Source organism: Ochotona curzoniae, unplaced genomic scaffold (assembly GCF_017591425.1).
Source record: "Ochotona curzoniae isolate NIBS_2020 unplaced genomic scaffold, NIBS_Ocur_1.0 patch79, whole genome shotgun sequence".
Taxonomy (NCBI): Eukaryota; Metazoa; Chordata; class Mammalia; order Lagomorpha; family Ochotonidae; genus Ochotona; species Ochotona curzoniae.
The window spans coordinates 413,449-433,033 of record NW_024467060.1 but is presented as its reverse complement, the minus strand read 5'-3'; the positions used below and the strand labels follow the sequence as shown (position 1 = coordinate 433,033).

Below are 19,585 nucleotides of genomic sequence, written 5' to 3'. Positions count from 1 at the left end.
AGTCTCAAGTAGAGAAATGTATACAAATAAAGTAATTAGTTAAAATTGTTATAACAAAGTATAACAATGATGTATAGTTTTTGTTGTCCAAATATTTATTAAATGTTTATTGAGGCTAAGCAGAATACTAAGTATTCTCTATGCATAGATCTATCAGCTTTTTTTTTTCTCCCCCAGACAGACTTCTATAGTACAGTAGGGGGAAATAAAAGGTGATATTTGTATCATGTAGTCATGGTGAAAATTATTCCATTTATATGTTTGTGCTAGGTCACAAAATATACTATGGGACACCATCAAAAACAATCTTAAAAGCTACTGTACTAGGTAAACCTAACCAAAGTTGGGGATCAAAGAAAACTTTTTTAAAAAAGATTTATTTATTTTTTTATTGCAAAATCAGATATACAGAGAAGAGGAGAGACAGAAAGATCTTCTGTCCAATGATTCACTCCCCAAGTGACTGTAATGGCCAGTGTTGCTCTGATCCGAAGCCAGGAACTAGGAACTTCCTCCAGGTCTCCCACGTGGGTGCAGGGTCCCAAGGCTTTGGGCCATCCTTGACTGCTTTCCCAGGCCACAAGCAGGGAGCTGGATGGGAAGTAGAGCTGCAGAGATTAGAACCAGCACCCATATGGGATCCCGGCCCATTCAAGGCAAGGACTTTAGCCACTAGGCCACTGCACTGGGCCCCAAAGAAAACTTTTTAAAATATGTATGTATGGGTTTGAAAGAATTATAGAGTGATAGAAACAGAAAGATCTTTCATCCTCTAATTCACTCCATAGATGACTGTAACAATTGGAGCTGGGCCAGGCTGAGGCCAGAAGCTATTAGCTTCATCTAAGTCTCTCCCATGAGTGGCAGGAGTCCAAGTATTTGGATCACCTTCCACTGCACCGCCAGACCATTAGCAAGGAACTGAATCAGAAGTAGAGCAGCTGGGACTCAAACCAGCACCTATACAGGATGCCTGTTGTCACAGGCAACGGCGTTACTGGCTATGCGACAATGCCAGTCCCTAGTCAAGAAAAAACTTTTTTGAAGAAATGGCATTTCTGTTGAACTCTGAAAAAATAATAATAATATGAAACTTTTAATTAATTGTGGAGAGGAAATAAGGACGATGGCTTTCTGAATAGCAAGTGCTACGTTGAAAACGATCATGGCTAAAGTAAGGTGCAAGGAGATGGATCAGAGGCTAGACTTGACAAGGCTTTAGAGAGGCTTCCGTTCCACTTCTGAAAGCAGCTGGGAACACTGAAGAGTTTCAACACAAGACTGACTTTGGTATGTGTTTTGAAATGATAACTTTGGCCTCTGTATGTTATGGAGCAGAGTTACAGTAATAAAGCATGAGAGGCCATATGTGCAAGTGCAAGATATTGTGAGATGGATTCCCACTGGCTGGATCTCAGAGACTTGACCTGATGCGTGGGTAGGTTAGTGGTAGAAAGGAGGAAGACAGCTTCAGGACTGAGTCCTTGCGCCCTTGACTGGATATTGCTGTTTGAGCACTGAGAGGAGGAACCGGGGAAGAGGTGGGTCTAGGACAGAGAGAACCAGGAATTCACTTTGTTGCATTTGAAGTGTGTTTGAGAAATCTTGCAGGCAGCTGTGTGTATGAATTTGGTCTCATCTGAGACCTGGAAAATTGAATTCGTGATTCTTTGAATGGTGATTAGAGCTATGGGTAAGGATGAAGTCATTTAGAAGAGACAGTAGAGAGCTGTCAAAACAATGCTGTCCTTGTGTGGGCCCCACCCAGACCGATTTCTGCAACCTCTACCCACTCGACCCTATGAGCAGGCAGGTACAGCCAGTGACCACAGGGCCACGGACTGGTATTGAGAGGTGCTGGACTACAGTCCTGTCTTTTGCTAAAGCCTACCCAGTCTGGCCTTCCTGCAGTCTCCCCTCCTGGCTCCTCTGGGGATTTTTTTTTTTTCTCACCACCACCTGCATGGAGTCAGCACTCAGCCTGAAGTTCAAAAGCCTCCCAACTTTTACATCTTACTGTCCATTACATCTTATAGTGAAAGCTTTAGTCAGGCAGCTTGTGCATCCAACACTTGTTCCTCCTACCTCTGCTCATTTGTTTAAGGTTTATTCATTTATTTGAAAGGCAGTTATTCAGGGAACGAGAGAGACAGAGAGCTTTCATCCACTGGTTCGCTCCCCTGAATTGCCATAAGGATCAGGTCTGGGCCAGGTCAAAGCCAGAAGCCAAGGGCTTCATCTGGGTCTTCCACAGGAGTACCTGGGGCATCCAGAGTGCCTGCTGATTTCCCAAGCACATTAGTGGGGAGCTGGATCAGAAGTAGGATGCCCAGGACTTGAACCAGTGCCGTATGGAATACTGATGTCACAGACAGCAGCTTAGGCCACTGTGCCACAATGCTGGATTCCCTACCTCTGACTTGATCCAGCTGTTCCCTGGAATCTTGCTCTCCAGCAAACCCTTTCCCCACTCACAGGCTGTTCTCCCAGCCTCCAAGTTCTCAGTGAGGCCCCATCTGTTTTCAAAACACCAGAAGGAGCAGACCATTCTCTTTCCTCTGGGGAACATTATTACTGATCTGTACCTCTCATTTTGTACATAGCAAGGGAACCCCGAATTTAAGAGCTATTTTAAGCAGATCACATCTTACCCTGAAACACTTACCAATTGAGTCACAAAATTGTGTGTGTGCAAAATAGGCTATTGCGAGCTTAAATTCTCTGTGACTTAGTGTTTAATACAGTTTCAAATACATCTTAAAGACTTAAAGTGATTGGCAGAATCCTCAAACTGAAATTTCCCAAGAAGCAAGTGTCAGGCTGAGTATATAGCACCTTCAGGAGGTAGGTGCTGGGTTGAAGGTGGGATAGCAAGCAGTTCACACTCGAATCTAAGTGGAACTGTGACCTTCCCAAATAGCTCAAAATTCGAACAATGGCTGACAATGTAAGTAATGAGCCTGAGGCTATCAAAACTTGGTTAACACACCTCAGTCCTATAACTAAGTCTTAGGCTTCAAAAGTGCTTTGTAAGATTTCACTGAAGGGGCAATTTGTTGACCAGCTGCTGCCAGAGGCTGTATCCTGGGAGCTGCGTCAGAGCCACATCCTGACGTGCTGAGAGACAGGCTGCAGGCGCAGGGTGGAGAAGCCTGCTGAGTCCCACGGGGAAGATGCTGATGGGAGTGGACAGGTGGGGGAGGAGAGGAGGGAATTAAGGGATTTGCCTACTTGCCTTCATTTGACTGCTCTGCACTGAGATGACTCACCCTCCCTCTCTACATGACGTGCTCACAAATGGGGGCTCAGGGACACACGGCGGGAGGTTGACAACACAGTGACCCTAAGAAGCAAGGCTTCTGCATCATCCTGGCAGAACTGACAGCTTGTGTGGAGCCAGAGGTCTTCCTGATGCACACTCCCTTGGTAAGCTCTGCTTGTTTTGCAAAAATGCTGGACTCTGGTCAGGAGTCTAGATTTATATTGTAGGCAGTCATGAGTTTAAATTCTGTGTCACTCCATATTTAACAAGGTTTAAATGCATCAAAAATTCAAATCCTTGGCTGCTGTAAATGCTACATGAGGACAGATACTACGCTTGATCTTAGCCAAAGGCAAGCAGTGATATGTGAATGAGTTTATAGTTCTTCAATTCGAGCTATAGTAAATACTGTTAGTCAATGTTAATAGGCTTTCTTACCAACAGGACATAGGGATTCTGTATTCTCAACACTTGATGACATCAGGCTGTTTGATTTTAATCATTCATAGCTTTGTGTATGTGATACACAAAATCCCACTGATTCATTTAGCATTCTTATGGTGGTTAGCAAAGTTAGACAAGTTGGATGTTTATTGGCTATTTGGATATGCCCTTTTGTGTAGCTTCCATGGAAATTTCTCATTTATTACTGCTTGTGAAAGTTCTGTCAGATATGAATCCTTTATCAGATGGATGTGTGGCAAATACCTCTCCCGGTGTGACTTTTTACTTTTGCTTCCTTAATTGTGTATTGTGATGAATTGAAGTTCTTAACCATTCAAATTCATCAATATTTTCCACTATCAGTAGACTTTTTTGGGCAATTTGTTTAAGCAAGGTTTGTCCATTCCAAGACCATGAATATAGTCTCTTATTTTCAAGCTTTTGTATTTTACTTTTCACATTTAGATCTACAGTCTACTTGGAATTGATTTTTTGTGTATAAATGTTGTGATATCAATATTTATTTAAAATATTTAGTTGATTCAGAGGCTTTTTGAGGTCAATTTTGTCATAAATCAAGGATCCACATGGGTATAAATCTGTTTCTGGACTTTCTGTTCTATTGATCTCATGTCACTACCATACTGTTTGGAATTACTGTTATTTTGAAGGAAGTTTGTCCAAAATCCTGATGGCATAAATCTACCTTTTTACTAATTTAAGGTTCTCATGACTGTTATTGGCCCTTTTCATTTCATTTCATTTTAGATTATCATACCAGTTTTTCCCAGAAGATGTGACATAAATAAAGTGTAAAGAGATAGCTGATTTCTGCACATTGACCTTTTATCCAATGCCTCTGGTAAATTTGCTTACTAATCATAAGACTTTTATTCAAAGATTATTCAGTATTTTCCTCACATAATTATATTACCTACAAGCAATGGTTATTTTTCCATTTATTTCCTTCCCTCTTTCCTTCCTTCTTTCATCCTTCCTTGCTTGCTTGCTTATTTGCTTGCTTCCTTCCTTCCTTTCTTATTGTGGCACAGTGCATTAAGCTGCCTGTTGAAATCCTTATACTTGTATTATTTCCTTGTCTTTTTGCACAAGCTAGTACCTCCAGATGTTGACTCAAAGAAATGCTGGGGCTATTCTTGTCACATTGCCACTCTTGGGGGTATATTTAAATATTTGCCGTTAGGTGGGATATTTGCTACAGATGTTTGGGAGATATTCATTGTTGGGTTGAGGTTATTCTCTTGTTGTCAAAGGTTTGTTGCAATAGATGTTAATTTTATCAAGAATTTTTCCACATCTATGGAGATACAGAATTTTTCACATTTATTCTCATTTAGTGATTTTGAAACGTGAAGCCAATCTATCACTAATGGAATAAACTCAACTTGGTGGTATTGTATAAAGTTTTGCATCTATGGTTCATGAGAGATTGGCTTCTAGTTTTCTTATTGTTTGGTATCAAGGTTATGCTCGAATCAAAACAAGTTACAGGTATTTCATGCTTCTTCTAGGGAAGAGTTTGTGTAACTGATGTAATTTCTCCCTTAAACATTCGGGTTACAACTCTGAATGAAATGTTTTGGAGTTAAGTATTGTGGATCATTCTTTTGAAGAAAAACTAATATGGTTTGGAATATGAAATAGTCAGCCCTGCCCATGTGTATGCTCTTGCTTCCATTTACCTCCTCCTGTTGCAGAACTCATCACCTCGCCTCTTCCTTTCCAGTTGTGTGGGGCTCAGTCAAGCAACCACAGAGGGAAGTGGTGAAGCCGTCTGAGGCCTGTGCCTGGTCCTCAGGACTTGGAAGTCTCTGCCTGTCACCAGGAGGCGTGCCCCAGCCCTGCTAAGCCATCTCCACTCTTCTCAGACAGGATGAATGCCCTCGATGGTGTCCCCTTCAAGGTCCCCAGTGGCTTTGTGACAGACACAGAGCCTGTCCCTGGGCCAGAGCTCAGTGTCCCAGACTGCAGGGAGCTCCTGCTGGGTTCTATGGTAAGTGTGTGTCTCTGCCTGTCTCTCTACTCATCTCTGGGTCTGGGGCTCAGTCCAAAGGAGTCTTCTTCCTGGTTTGTAAGGGGCAGTTTGGGGGAAGGCCTTTAGCCTAGTGGTTAGGAGTGGATGGATTTGCTCTTTGGCTCCTGCTCCTAATTCCAGGCTAATTCAGATCCTGGGAGGCAGTAGTGAGAGCATAAATATTCCCACCCCTATGAGAAAGCCAGACTGAGTTCTTAGCACCTGGCTATAGTTTCCACTCAGTCCCAGCTGTTGGGAGCATTTGGGAAGTAAGACAGTACTTAGCCTCTCTCTGCCTAGCAAATGAATAGACAAATAGTTAAAAATAAGTAAAGGGGGCCAGGCACGATAGTGTAGTGGTTAAAGTCCTTGTCTTGCATGCACCGGGATCCCATATGGATGTCAGTTCTAATCCCAGCGGCCCTGCTTCCCATCCAGCTCCCTGCTTGTGGCCTGGGAAAGCAGTCAAGGACAGCTCAAAGCCTTGGGACCCTGCACCCAAGTGGGAGACCAGGAAGTCTTCAGGCTCCCGGCTTTGGATTGACTCATCTCCAGCCATTGAGGCCACTTGCGCGGAGTGAACCATAAGACAGAAGATCTTCCTGTCTGTCTCACCTCCTCTCTGTATATCCACTTTTCCAATAAAAATAAATAACTCTTAAAAATAAGTAAAGGGCAGCTTGGCTATTGTATAATCCAAGGAGTTTGAGAATAATCCAGCAGAGGAAAAGGCATGCTGGTGGCTGGGCATTGAAGATTACTTGAGCAAGTCTTGCTTTAAATTTTGGGGTAACTGGAGGCTGCCTGTGTGATGTGTATGAGAGTTACTGTCAGAATGCTCCAGTTCCTCTCTTCCCTGTCAGCCTACTGCAGCTGACATTCCATCATTGGAATCACTTGGTCAGGCTAAGATGCAGTTTTCAGAGTCCTCTGTGAAGGGGCAGTTATGTAGGACACACCAAGAGGCAGGGATGCGAACAGCACATATGACCACAGGTGACCTCGGAGTAACTCCATTATGTCCCATGGCTCGCTCTGCTGACAGGTGTGAGTGCTGATATTCCATGTAGCCTCAAGTGTCAACTTCCTGGAGAGTTAAGTTTACTTCAAGATCCGAGCAGGCCAAACTATTGCATTTTTTTTAAAGATGTATTTATTTTTATTGCAAAGTCAGATATACAGAGAGGAGGAGAGACAGAAAGATCTTCCATCCGATGATTCACTCCCCAAGTGAGCACAACGGCCAGTGCTATGCCGATCCGAAGCTGGGAACCAGGAACCTTTTCCGGGTCTCCCATACAGTTGCAGGGTCCCAAGGCTTTGGGCCATTCTCAACTGCTTTCCCAGGCCACAAGCAGGGAGCTGGATGGGGAGTGGAGCTGCTGGGATTAGAACCAGTACCCATATGGAATCCTGGTGCGTTCAAGGCGAGGACTTTAGCCACTAGGCCATGCCGCCAGGCCCCTGTTGCATTTTTAAATGGAACACAGCTATGTCAGGGATAGGTTGCAAAATTCTGTGAATTAAAAAAAAAAAAAATTAAAGCTAAGATTGCCAAGAATTATGAGGCTGGCCTTGTGTGTTCTAGGCCTTTTTGTGTTCCTGCTCCACCACCTGAGGGCACTTCATGGAGAAGTATGGGCATCTGGCTCTACTCTCACTCCTTTTGTATGCAAGGAATGTGGAATCCAGAGAAGGGAAAGGATTATATCCCATTTTAGTGTCAATGATAAGCCAGAAATTCAGGTCCTCAGTCTGGCCAGGTCATGTCAGAGCTAAGAATAGGACTGGAAGCTTTAAAGGCAGAAATGGAAGTGTGTGTGGCAAGGGGTGGGCTGGGGAAGTGAGGCGCAGAGCACACAATCAGAAAAGGAGGCATTTGCAAGGGTCAGGCAGGATCTTGAGTGGTTTGAGGGAACAGATCTGCTGCTACAGATCCCTGGCTACAGTGGGGACAGGGCTGAAGCCAGTAGCTGAGAACTTCATCTGAGTTTCTTATGTGGCTGCAGGATCCCAAGAACTTGGACCATCCTCCGCTGCTTTCCCAGACACATTATAGGAACCAGCACTCATATGGGATGCCAGCATTAATCCTTTATGCTTCAAAATCAGCCCTGTGGTCTACTCCCCAAATAGCCACATCAGCCAGGGCTAGACCAGACTGATGCCAGGAGCCAGGCTCTCCATCTTGGTCTCCCACATGCATGGCAGGGGCCCAAGTATTTAACCATCACATACTTCCTTCTAATTGCAAGAGAAGCCAGAACTTAAACCCAGGTCCTCTGATGTGTGGTGCAGGCATCCCAAATGGCATCTTAGCAACTGCTTCAAATGCCCACCCCTCTTTAATTCTTTTGGAGGACATTTTAGCAGATGAGTATTCCTGTACCATGGCACAGGAAAATAAATTTTCCACTCATGTGAGTGCCAAGCCACACAGCTTCCAAGGGACACAGCAATGTTTCTGACAAAGTCTGCCAGACCGCAAATCACATCCAATCCCTCCACCCTGCTGCCTTCCATGGAGACCTCTCTTCCACAGTGAGCGCCTCAACAAGGCAATTTTGATTTAGTTTTGCTTTAATTTCTTGCCCTTTTTAATTTTTAAAAAAAGATATATTTTGTTTTTATTGCAAAGTCAGATATATAGAGAGGAGGAGAGACAGAGAAGAATATCAGTCTGATGATTCATTCCCCAAGTGATCACAACAGCCAGAGCTGCGCCAATCTGAAGCCAGGAGCCCAGATCCTCTTCCGGGTCTCCCACACAGGTGCAGGGTCCCAAGGCTTTGGGTCATCCTTGACTGCTTTTCCAGGCCACAAGCAGGAAGCTGGATGGGAACTGGGGTTGCCGGGATTAGAACCTGTGCCCACATGGCATCCTGGCACGTTCTAGGCCACCATGCCAGGCCTGTTTTCCTGTCTTTTAAGAGAAAATACATTCATGTGGTTTTAAAATGAGTGGAGATATATTTTATGTATAATACATAGCTATATGATACAATGATATGGAAAAATCATCAGAAGGAATCATCGGACAGAAGATCTTCTCTGTCTCTCCTCTTCTCTGTATATCTGACTTTGCAATAAAAATAAATAAATCTTAAAAAAAAAAGAAAGATCCGAAGACAATATAACCATTAGACGTGACCTTAGTCGTGTTATAATCAAACTTAATTCATAAAAATAGACTCACAATCAGTCCACCTACCCTTAACATTTTTTTTTAAAGATTTATTTATTTTTGTTGGAAAGGCAGATCTACAGAGAGGAGAAACAGCCAGAGCTGAACTGATCTGGAACCAAGAGCCAGGAGCTTCTTCCGGGTCTCCCACTTGGGTGCAGGGTCCCAAGGCTTTGGGCTGTCTTCAACTTCTTTCCCAGGCCACAAGCAGGGAGCTGGATGGGAAGTGGAACAGCTGGAACACAAACCAGTGCCCATATGAAATCCCGTGTTTGCAAAGCGAGGACTTCAGCCACTAGGCTATTGTGTCAGGCCTGCCTCTGACACCTTTTTGTCTGCCCTATTCCCTCTCTGCCCCCTCATTGATAACTTCTATTATTCATTTTTAAAAAGAAAGATACATTTACTTATTTGAAAACAGAGTAATCTAGAAAGGGTGAGAGAGAGTGATTCACTCTGTAACAGACATGGCTGGGCTGAAAGCAAGGAGACCAGAATACCACCTTCCATATAGGCAGCAGGGACCCAAGTACGCAGATGGCCATTATCTGCCACTTTCTTGGAACATTAGCAGGAAGCTGAATCTGAAGTAAAGCAGCTGGGACTGGAGCTAGTGTTTCAGTATCGGATATGGACATAGCAAGTGGTGCTTTAACCCTGTATGCCATAATATCAGTCCCTGTTACTCGTTTTTAAATGTATTCCTCCCGAGAGTCTTTAGGTTTATATGCAAGAAAATACAATTTCCTCCTTGACAATTCCTCTTGGGCTTTTTTTTTTCTTCACTTAATTATATATTTAAGATCTTTCTGTATCAGTTTGTGGGAAACTCCTTCAACAGTGTCTTTATTGCACACCACATGGCTGTGTCACACTGTTGAGCCAGGCCCCCCTGAATGAACAGTTCGGGTGGTTCTCTCACCATTGCAAATAACGCTGGAGGGAATTACAAGCACATGTCCAAGAGTGTTTGATGTAAAGCCAGATTGCTCTCCCCTGAGCTATTGACCTACACTCCAGCCCACATTTTTGGCAAGTCTTTTTTTTTTTTTTAAGATTTAGTTATTTTTATTGCAAAGTGAGATAGAGAGGAGGAAAGACAGAAAGATCTTCTGTCCGATGATTGACTGAAATGGCCGGTGTTACGCCCATCCAAAGCCAGAAGCCCAGATCCTCTTCTGGGTCTCCCACACAGGTACAGGGTCCCAAGGCTTTGTGTTGTCCTTGACTGCTTTCCCAGGCCACAAGCAGGGAGCTGGATGCGGGACAGGGCTGCTAGGACCAGAACCGGCGCCCATATGTGATCCTGGCGTGTTCAAGGCAAGGACTTCTGCCGCTAGGCCATGACGCTGGGCCCCATAGTTTGGCAAGTCTTTTCCTCCCAGTCTCTCCTGCCCAACTGGAATTGTCCAGGATCAGGCAGGTGACATATTGGCAGAGTTGTAATTTGTCTTTCTCTTATGAGCAGTGAGGGCCAACAGCTGTTCATATGCTTAACAGCCATTTGTGTTTTCTTGTTTGTGGATTACTTTTGCCCATTTTTCTGTTAGGCTTGTGGCCTTTCCTCATCCATTTCTAGGCATTCTCTGTCTGTGATATGAGAGCTGCCCCCCACCCCACCATCACTAAGTTTCTCATTGGTCTTTTAACTTTGTTTACAGGGCATATTGGCCTTGCAAAATTTCTGTGTTTGTGTGGTAGAATTATCTTTTGGACTTTTTAAAAGTTTCATGAGAAAGGGAAAAGGATCATCCATTCACTTGTTCATTTCCATATGAGTTGGGCTGGGGTAAGCTGAAATCAGGGACCTGGAGCTCCATCCAGATCCCTCCCATGGGTGACAGAGACCCGAGTCCTTGACCCATCACCCACTCTCTCCCAGGGTCCCATGACCAGGCAGCTGGAATCCAGAGCAGAGCCAGGACTTGAGGCCAGTCAGTCAGGATGTGACGACTCCGAGCAGTGTCTTAGCTGCCAAGGCACATGTCTGTCCTGGCTTCAGGATTTTGATCTAAGGCAAAAAAAAGGCTTTGTCTGCCTGAGATTGTGAAAAGGAATTCTCTCCTGTTTTTTTAGTACTTTGATAGGTTCATAGCATATATTTGAAGCTTTGATACTTTTGGAATTTTTAATTTAATTGAGAGGGCCCCACATGGTGGCCTAGCAGCTGAAGTCTTTTCCTTGTATGAATTGGATCCCATGTTGGCACTGGTTCTAATCCTGGCAGCCCCACTTCCCATCCAGCTCCCCGCTTGTGGCCTGGAAAAGCAGTAGAGAACGGCCCAAAGCCTTGGGTCCTGCACCTGTGTGGGAGACCCCGAAGAGCTCCTGACTCCTGGCTCCTGTCTTCTGATTGGTACAGCTCCAGCCGTTGTGGTCACTTGGAGAGTGAATCATCGGACGGAAGATCTTTGTCTCTGTCTCTCCTCTCTATATATATCTGACTTTGCAATAATAAATAAATAAATAAATAATTTAAAAAGTCTTCTTAAAAAATTAATTGAGAGACGGACAAAAAAAGGATGGATAGATAGGAAATATTCTCCCATCTTCTGATTCAATATCCAAATGCCCACAGTGGCCAGGCCTGGGCTATGCTGAAGCCAGGTCTCCCAGCATAGCAGGACTCAGTTTCCTGGGCTATCACCACAACCCCCAGGGTCTGCATGAGCAAAGCTGGAATCGGAAGCCAGATACACATATTGAACCCAGGCATTCTGATGTGGAATGTAGTCATCTCAGCCATAAAGCCAAGTGCATACCCCCTTGTTAATTTTAAAGGTAGGTGATGAGGATATTCAGTTGTAGTTCATTTATAAATTATTACATTGGATTTTTTACATGGGTTCCAGTTGAGTTTCTAAAATGGAAGAGGCAGGGAGACTGAGACACAGGGAGCTTCCATTGGCTGGTTCGCTCCTGGAGTAAACCAGGGCTGGAGCCAGGAATGCAATTCAGGTCTGCCATGAGGGTGGCAGGAACCTGATTATCTGAGCTATCACCACTAGTTTCCAAAGTCACGGATGCTGAAGCCAGAGTGGAGAACTGGAAAAGGGACCAGGTACATGGTGCCGGACTAAACTCCTGCTCCCTGGTTCTGTCTTTGGGAGAAAGCAGAGGACAGGGACAAACCAGCCCAGCCACCCACTGTGCCACCATCTGTCCCCATGAAATGCAATGATCCTTATTCATTATCTGGGACTAGGAGTTACACCAGAACCCACTAAGTAGAGTTCAGCCGAGATTAGCCATGACTACATTTCTGGGGACCGCTCAGAGGTGGTGGGGGCTGGGAGAGGGATCCCCCAGCAGGAGGAGGTACGTTTGCGGGGGGGGGGGCGCAGACACAGATCTCGGGGTAGTGGCAAAGGAGTGGCACTCAGGCAAAAGCCTCCTGGTTGGGAATAGACAGTCTGAGGAAGTTTTTGAACACTCATTGTTCAAGGACACATTGCGGGGGGCGGGGGGGCGGGATTGGGGAGCCAAGGGGCTTGGACATCCTGAAGTCCCGTTGTCTTTCATGGCAGAGTTTTGGTATCCAACTGTTATGGATATCTCTGGACCCCGGTATAGGTTACCTCCCAGGGTGAAGGTGTGCTATGATCAGTGTAGAGGGCAGGGGGGTTGTCTGGTGTCCCTGAAACCAGGAGTTGGAAACAGACCTCATGTTGCCTTCTCTCTGAAAAGCATAACTTCAGCCTGGAAAGGAAGGTCCTCTTTTGGGTGGAAGCCATCATCCCAGGACCCTGCCCGCCCCAGCATGAGGACCCAGGGACAGCATCGGCACCTCCGGCCTGGCTCTTGCTGTTGAGCCCGGAATACCTGCTGGAGCCTGCACCTGCTGCCGGCCAAAGCCAGGAGTGGCCGGAAGTGGAGGAGGAGGAAGAGGTGAAGGAAGAGAATGAAGAAGAGCTCTCCTCCGGCAGTGAGGAGGATCCAGGTCCACACGACCCTCACCAGGATTCGGTGGGCGTGCTGTGCAGCATGTGCTTGGAGCCGGCAGCAGGTATCTGCAGGCGGCTCTCGGAGGGCAGGCTAGCAGCCCGGCCCAGCACATCACTGCCCCGTCCCCGTGGCCACCGTGCTCTGAGCCTCTGCTGCTCGAGCCCCTTGCCACCCCGACCCTCCACGGCCGGCGCTGTGCCTCCGCTGCGCAGCCACAAGCCCACAGCCGCGGTAAGAACTCTGACCCGCTGGGGCTGCCAGCTCTGTCTTGTCTGCTCCTACCTACTCCCTTTGCCTGGACCCTAGGATGTCCCCTGCCCCAAGCCCTCCCAGGCCCTCAGCCCTCTCAGCCCTTCCTCCCGCACCCCTTTTCCCGCTGTGTTTGCTTTGCCTCTGCGGGGGCACTAAGTCCACTAATGGCCAAGACCCACCCCTTGTCCCTCTCCTATACGATGGTGAGTTCCCCAGGCAGGAACCAGGTGGTGTTTCTGTTTCCAGAGAGCCTCGCATTCGATTTGACCCATAGGGGATGCTCAGCAAATGTCCAAGTGAAAAATCTGGGGCTCTCCATGAGGCTGGCTTTGCAGAGGGTTTTATCCCTGCAGTGACTCCCTGTAGTACCCTCGCTGCATCTGCTCCCCCTGCCCCACCCCGGTGGAGAGAGAGAAAGCCAAGCCCAGCAGACAAGAAGGATTGGTCGAAGGGTAATGGGACCAGGCCCTAGCACCATATGGGGAGGGTCAGGTGTTGAAAGAGTAGGGCCAGGATGCTACAAGCTGCACAGGCTTCAGGATGGTGGTGATGACCCAGAGAGAACACCCAGCAGGAGTGAGTGTACAGTAAGGTTGGATAAAGTCGACTTCAGGCCTCCCACCTTATCCCTCCAGAGGCCTTGCACCTGAGGTTTTATCCACTGCTTTGTATCCCTTGCCTCTGAAAGGTCCCCTCTGGGTCAAGAAAGTTTCAGATTGCACACACAGATCTGCACTCAGAGCAGGTGGGCTGGGTCGGGACTGGCAGCCCCACACAGGCTGCAGAGTAAAGCTGAGAGAGTCGACCTGAAAGCCCAGCCTGAGACCTGCTCTCTGATGCGTGACCTTAGGCAAGTCACTAAGCTACTGGTCTTCATGCCCCTGGAGCAGGCCCAGTGACCCTGCACGTGGTGGCTTAGAGCAGACACAGAGGGGGAGCTGAGGGCCTGTGAGGCAGGTGGGCCATGCTCACCTTGGAGACCAGATGCCGATGCCAGGCTTGCTCTTTCTGATCTGTTCCAATAGTGCAGTGGGGCAGGTGGGGCAGGAGGCCAAGGCAGAGAGGAGCTGAGGACACCAGGGTAGACTCAACTCCTGCAACGTGGGTATTTTCCACCAGGAAAGTGAGGGGAGACCCTGGGGTGCAGTGATGGCGGGCACTCATCACCCTCCCAGAAGATGACAATGGGCAGGGAGTCATAGCTCTCCCCATCTCCTCACCCATACACCCACCCTCAGTCGCAGGGACCAGGATGCATCCCAGGCAGGCTGTCCTTGGGAGGAGAGGTAGAGTAGTTTCTTGGGACCAGTACTTCCTCATGAACTATGGGTAGGGGTGATGGCAGCCAAACCAGCTGAAATGCCCTCCTGCCAGACTCCTGGTCCAGGGTCTGTTTGGGGTCTTGCAGGACCATGGTACCCACCTGCTGCCTGCCCTGCCGAGCAGCAGCCCAGCCAATCACAAGAAGCTGGCCAAGAAACACCCCATCTCTATACTGCCCTCACTAAGGAGAGCTTTGAACGGAGGGGTTCAGGTCCCAAACATGTGTTGCTTTCAAGGTTATTACCATCTGGATTTTGGCTCAGACAAGAGGTTGCATTGCAGTTATCGTGATTCTAAGCAACAGGTGGAACTTTAGCATTAACTGAGTTCCTGTAAGTCAGGTCTTTTGCTGATTTGTGTTCTCACACCATCTCACACCTCATAACACCCCTGTGCGTTGGCTTCTTGGAGGAAACTCCGTGGGCAGCTAGGGTCTGCAGTTCTCTAAGCCCTCCACTCTCCCAACGCCGACACTCTAGCAAGGTAATGACACTGTGTGCAGTGACTGTCCTAGCCAGCTGTCACCTCCCATTACAGAAACTGACACGTCTAGCCTACCTGTATTTCAGTCTCTCAGCCCATACACCTGTCTGCCACCTCTTGGGGGGGCACCACAGCCTCTCCACCACCACAGGTCACAACCCGATTCTACGGCTGATCTGCTGTCCGCCCTGAGCCAGGAGGAGCAAGACCTCATTGGGCCAGTGGTCGCCCTGGGATACCCCCTGGGACGGGCCATCGTGGCTCTGCAGAAGACTGGGAGGCAGAGCCTGAGCCAGGTGAGTCAGCTCCAAAGCTGAGGAGCTGTAACCAGGTAGACTTGAACTTGGAAAAGCTTTGCTTCCTTCTCTTTAGAGAACCACAGAACCACAGAATGGTGGTGTGATTTTTGGCGGGGCGGTGGCGGGGGGGACTTTTGAGCAAGTTTCAGACCCTGCTGCCTCTTACCTCCTGTGTCAGATGTTATCAGGGACCTCTCCACTCCTACCCAACCCCACCCCTACCCTGCCATGCCCGTTTGAGGAGCCGCCATCCTCTGCTCCTGGATTGGTCACTGTCCCCAGTTGGTTCAGGGAGCTGCATTTTGGAGCAGTAAATGGCTATACAATATGACTTTCCGTGATGCAAGAGGAGCTTTGTGTTGTCCAATGCAGTAAATAGCCAGCAGGCACGAGAAGGTGCCGAGTGCTGAGCTGGACGTCACAGAGAAGACCTAAGTGGTACTCCCAGCTGGAGGGACAGGTTGGACTCAGGAGTGGAGACTGGAAGGAAGGATTGGGAAGGCTCTTAAGTGACCTGTCTTGGTGGAGGAGAAAGTATGAGGCAGGCTAGAGGGAGATAAAGACAGAAAAGGAACTTTGATCCCTGGGTTGACTGCTGGTCAGGTGACCCATTTGGCCAAAGGAAGCACAGAGGGACTACCACCGCCCACCTCCAATCTAGCGGACACTGTAATGGCAAAGCTGCAATTTCTGATAGTGGTTGAGTGCTGGGTTGCAGAGAAAGTCCAGTGAATAATCCTTGGACTAGAGCTGGAACTCAAACTTGCTGTCATGTTCTAGCCTGGAGAGTCTCCCCCCTTCCCTGTGCCTCTTCTGCTGCTTCTACTTTCCTCTGAATATGCCAGCCCCTTCCCTGTGCTGGAGGAAGCCTTCCCATGTGGTGCCTCCCCCAAAGAAGGGCGAGCTGCTAACGGTTACTACACATTTTGCCTGCACCAGCTCCTCAGTCCCGAATATTTCTGGTGAGCTTTTCTGATTTCCATTCAGCTGAGGCCTCCAAGCCCAGGGAGGCCCATGGGGACAGTCGCCAGTTGGTGGCAGCACTGCTGCTCTGAGCATCCCAGGTTCACTTGCAGTTGAAGCATACGTTGAAAGCCTCTCCCAGCCTGCAACTGCCACTGAAAAGCCAGGGCCTTGGCTAAGAATCTGGCCAGGAGAGCTGCGCAGGGCCAGAGCCACTGGCATTGCCATCCTGCCTCAGTCCCTCCAGGCCCTGAGCCTGACTGAGGCCTCAGGCCATTGCTGTGAGCTATCTGGAGTTGACCCAAGGCCAGTACTGAGCTCCTGACTCCTGGTGGGTGGGCTGTAGGAGAACCCATTACATTGGGAACGTTGCATCCTGAGACATCCACTGACCAGCTGCCTGGCCCCTGATGAGCTGGTGACCTTTTTCCCCAGCAGGAAGTTAGAGGCCAGGCCCTGGGGTTGGGGAAGGGCTTAGCATGGCTTCTGTCATCCTGCCACACTAAGTGTCCTCCCACTGTTTTGTGAAGTTCTGCCCTAAAACAAGCAATGCCTATGAGTTCAGATGGCATAAACCCCCACCCGCCCCCACAGAGATGCATGCTGCAGCCAGTCCTCGTCTGAGGTAAGACAGATGACCCAGGGCTGGGGTAGGGTGGAGGAGGACAACTGGTGAGAGACAGTCAGAGAGAAGAAAGGAGGCGCCGCAAGCCTTGTGCATCCTTCATTCCTACCACAAGGCTTGGTTTCTGCTGCGTGGCACATGGAAGGGCTCCTCAGCCAGGCTCTGTGTTTTTGGAAACAGTCATTTCTGGAGGCCCCAGCCTAAAGGGGCCATCATGTCTTCAACTGCCCTGTGGCTCGGAGCATGCCTGGTTGTTCCTGCAGTCCCACAGACCCAAAAGATGACAGGGCAGCTAACTCTTTACAAATGCAGATTCCCAGGCCCTGTTTAGAAGGGCCCTCCCCCACCCGTTATCATAACTGGTCTGCGGAAGGTTCCAGCATACAGCCTGAGCTGGCATGGATCAGAACCAACCATCCCTTGACCCAGTGATTCTCAATTTGACTACACATCAGAGCGCCCTAGGGAGCCATGAAAAGAAGTCCTATTGCCAAGGCCACATCCCAGGACTGTGATGTCAGAGCTTCCAGTTGAGGCCCAGGTACCAGTTGCTCTTTGAAGCTCTTGAGGACAGTGGTAATGAGCATCCTTGAGATCGTGAGCCATTGCAGGGGAGTTGGGGATGAACCACTGTGGACAAGTAGGTGTCGAGCCACAAGGTTAGGACAATATCTGCTTGCTGCCCTTGCCCTCCTCCTGTGTGCTGTGGAGCCAGCTCACGGTGCCCCCTGGCACCCTTGGGGAGGCAAAGCACTAATCCTGGGATGCTGAGTCACCTTCCCTGCCTACACTTCACTGTCCTCACCTGGGAGAGGAGGGCACAGTTGAGTGGTTTTCAAGATATATTCAGAGCAAAACTGGGGGGTGCCAGGAAGATCTCCAAGCAGATCCCTGGCCTCACATGGGCCCCTCCCCAGTTTCCTCGGAACAGCTCCAAACTGAGCCTGTTTCTGCACTGAAACTGCTTGTGTTGGAAGCTGCGGTGTAGGAGCTAAATTATTTGGAAGACTGATAACCCAAATGGGCAGGTGCTTCCTACTCAGCCCCATCCACACAGACTCCTCGTTCTCCCAGACTAGAGGCTTAAATCCTGCTGTGATTTCCCTGGCACTATGACCCTGGATCTGTTTATCTCCCCAGCAAAGCCAGGTCATGCTTAATTCTTCCATAAACACAGGCATGCCTTCATTGAGTTCCTGCAGCCCACCACTGTGCTTCGGACACGGTGAGGCTGATGCAGCCCCTGCCTCTTGGAGTGGGAAGTTCGTGATTGAGAGATGAGAAGGATGAAGGGAGGTGATTCCCAAGCCATGTGTATACTGTACCAGGGGAAGCATGGGGCTTCCAGAAGCCCAAGGCCCAGAACAGCTTCCTAGGAACAGGGAAAGGCTGGCTCAGGGCTGAGTTCTGGAACTGGGAGGTGCAGAGGGAGGCTTATCAGCCCCTGGGGAAAGTGATCACAAGCAGGAAGTGACTTGAATAGGGGCTCTTACCCATGGGAGCTTCCTGTGTGGCCCCCAGCACAATAGGGGCTCAAAAAAGACTGGGGTAGGGGTGTACTTTCCCATGACAACGTGGGCCCTCACCAGCGTGCAAGGAACTAACAGATACTGCCATATATGTAGGGTTGTCTGGGGCAAGCTGGAGAGACACTGGGGTGCATAGCCTGGTCAGCTCCCTGCCTGGGTTTTGCATACACTTTGATGGGGACTCACAGCCCTACTCCAGGCCTCCAGTCTCTGCCTGGGATAACTGGACCTACTGTCCACCTGCCCTCAGGTCTTCAGAGGAGGTTTCTGTTCCTCCTGGTTGGCCCTCAGTGCCACACCAATTTAATCAGAGGTTGTTCCGGCCACTTGTCCCTGAGCTCAGGCCTCAGTAAGGCCCTTGGGTACCTGCCACACCCACATTGTCTGTTGCCCCTGGCACCCCTCTTACCATCACCCTGCCCTGTCTGCTCACTTCTGTCCTAGTTTCTCAGCTACCTCAGCGCCTGTGACCGGCTGCTGCGCCAGGGCTACGAGGAGGGCCTGGTGGAGGAGGCCATGGAGATGTTCCAGTTCTCAGAGAGCCAGGTCAGCAGGGACCCTGGGCTCCAGGGAGGAGCGGGCCTGGAGAGGAGGAGCAGGTGTGGGATGGGATGGGGGGCAGAGGAGGAGTGAAATGGAGGAGGATATGGAGGAGCAGTGATGATGGGAGGGGAACCAGTAGAGGGAGGAAAGGGGAGACCCCCCCAGAGGTACCAGTGCCCAGGACCAAGTTCACCTGGCCTGGGGTGGAGGAGGCATGGTGGGCCTGGGCAGAGCCCCTAGTGCCCTTGCTGCTTCCTGTTCTCCAGGCCGGGGAGTTCCTGCGCCTTTGGGAGCAGTTCAGCGACATGGGCTTCCAGCATGACCGCATAAAGGAGGTGCTGCTGGTCCACGGCAACCATCGGGAGCAAGCTCTAGAGGAGCTGGTGGCTTGTGCCCCGTGACTGCGCCAACCTGCTTGCCTGGAACTGCTGAGGCCCCTGTAATGAGGCTAACCCAACTGAGTTATCCAAGTCAAGCTGGACTAACAAAGCAACTGACAACACAAAACCAACTGAGAGAGCGGGGCCCAGCTGTGAACCACCATCTTCTCCACAAGCCTTGTCAAAAGCACCTGCATCTGTCCCCTTCAGCTGTGTGAGGCAGTAACCTTGATCTTCAGGAAATGAAAACAAATAAATGACAAGATGCTCTCCCGAGTCCTGCTGTGGAAAGCTCACGTTCACTGTGGAGGCCTGGCG

At 48.9% G+C, this 19,585-nt stretch overlaps 1 protein-coding gene across 1 annotated transcript; it reads left to right on the top strand.

Moving 5' to 3' along the window:
• The first annotated feature begins 12,514 nt into the window (after positions 1–12,514).
• On the top strand, positions 12,515–19,585 carry LOC121168238 (ubiquitin-associated protein 1-like). Its single transcript, XM_040998149.1, has 4 exons — positions 12,515–13,101; positions 15,015–15,224; positions 18,789–18,890; positions 19,154–19,585. Exons 1-4 carry the CDS (start codon positions 12,910–12,912, stop codon positions 19,286–19,288), a joined length of 639 nt encoding a protein of 212 aa, XP_040854083.1. The 5' UTR covers positions 12,515–12,909; the 3' UTR covers positions 19,289–19,585.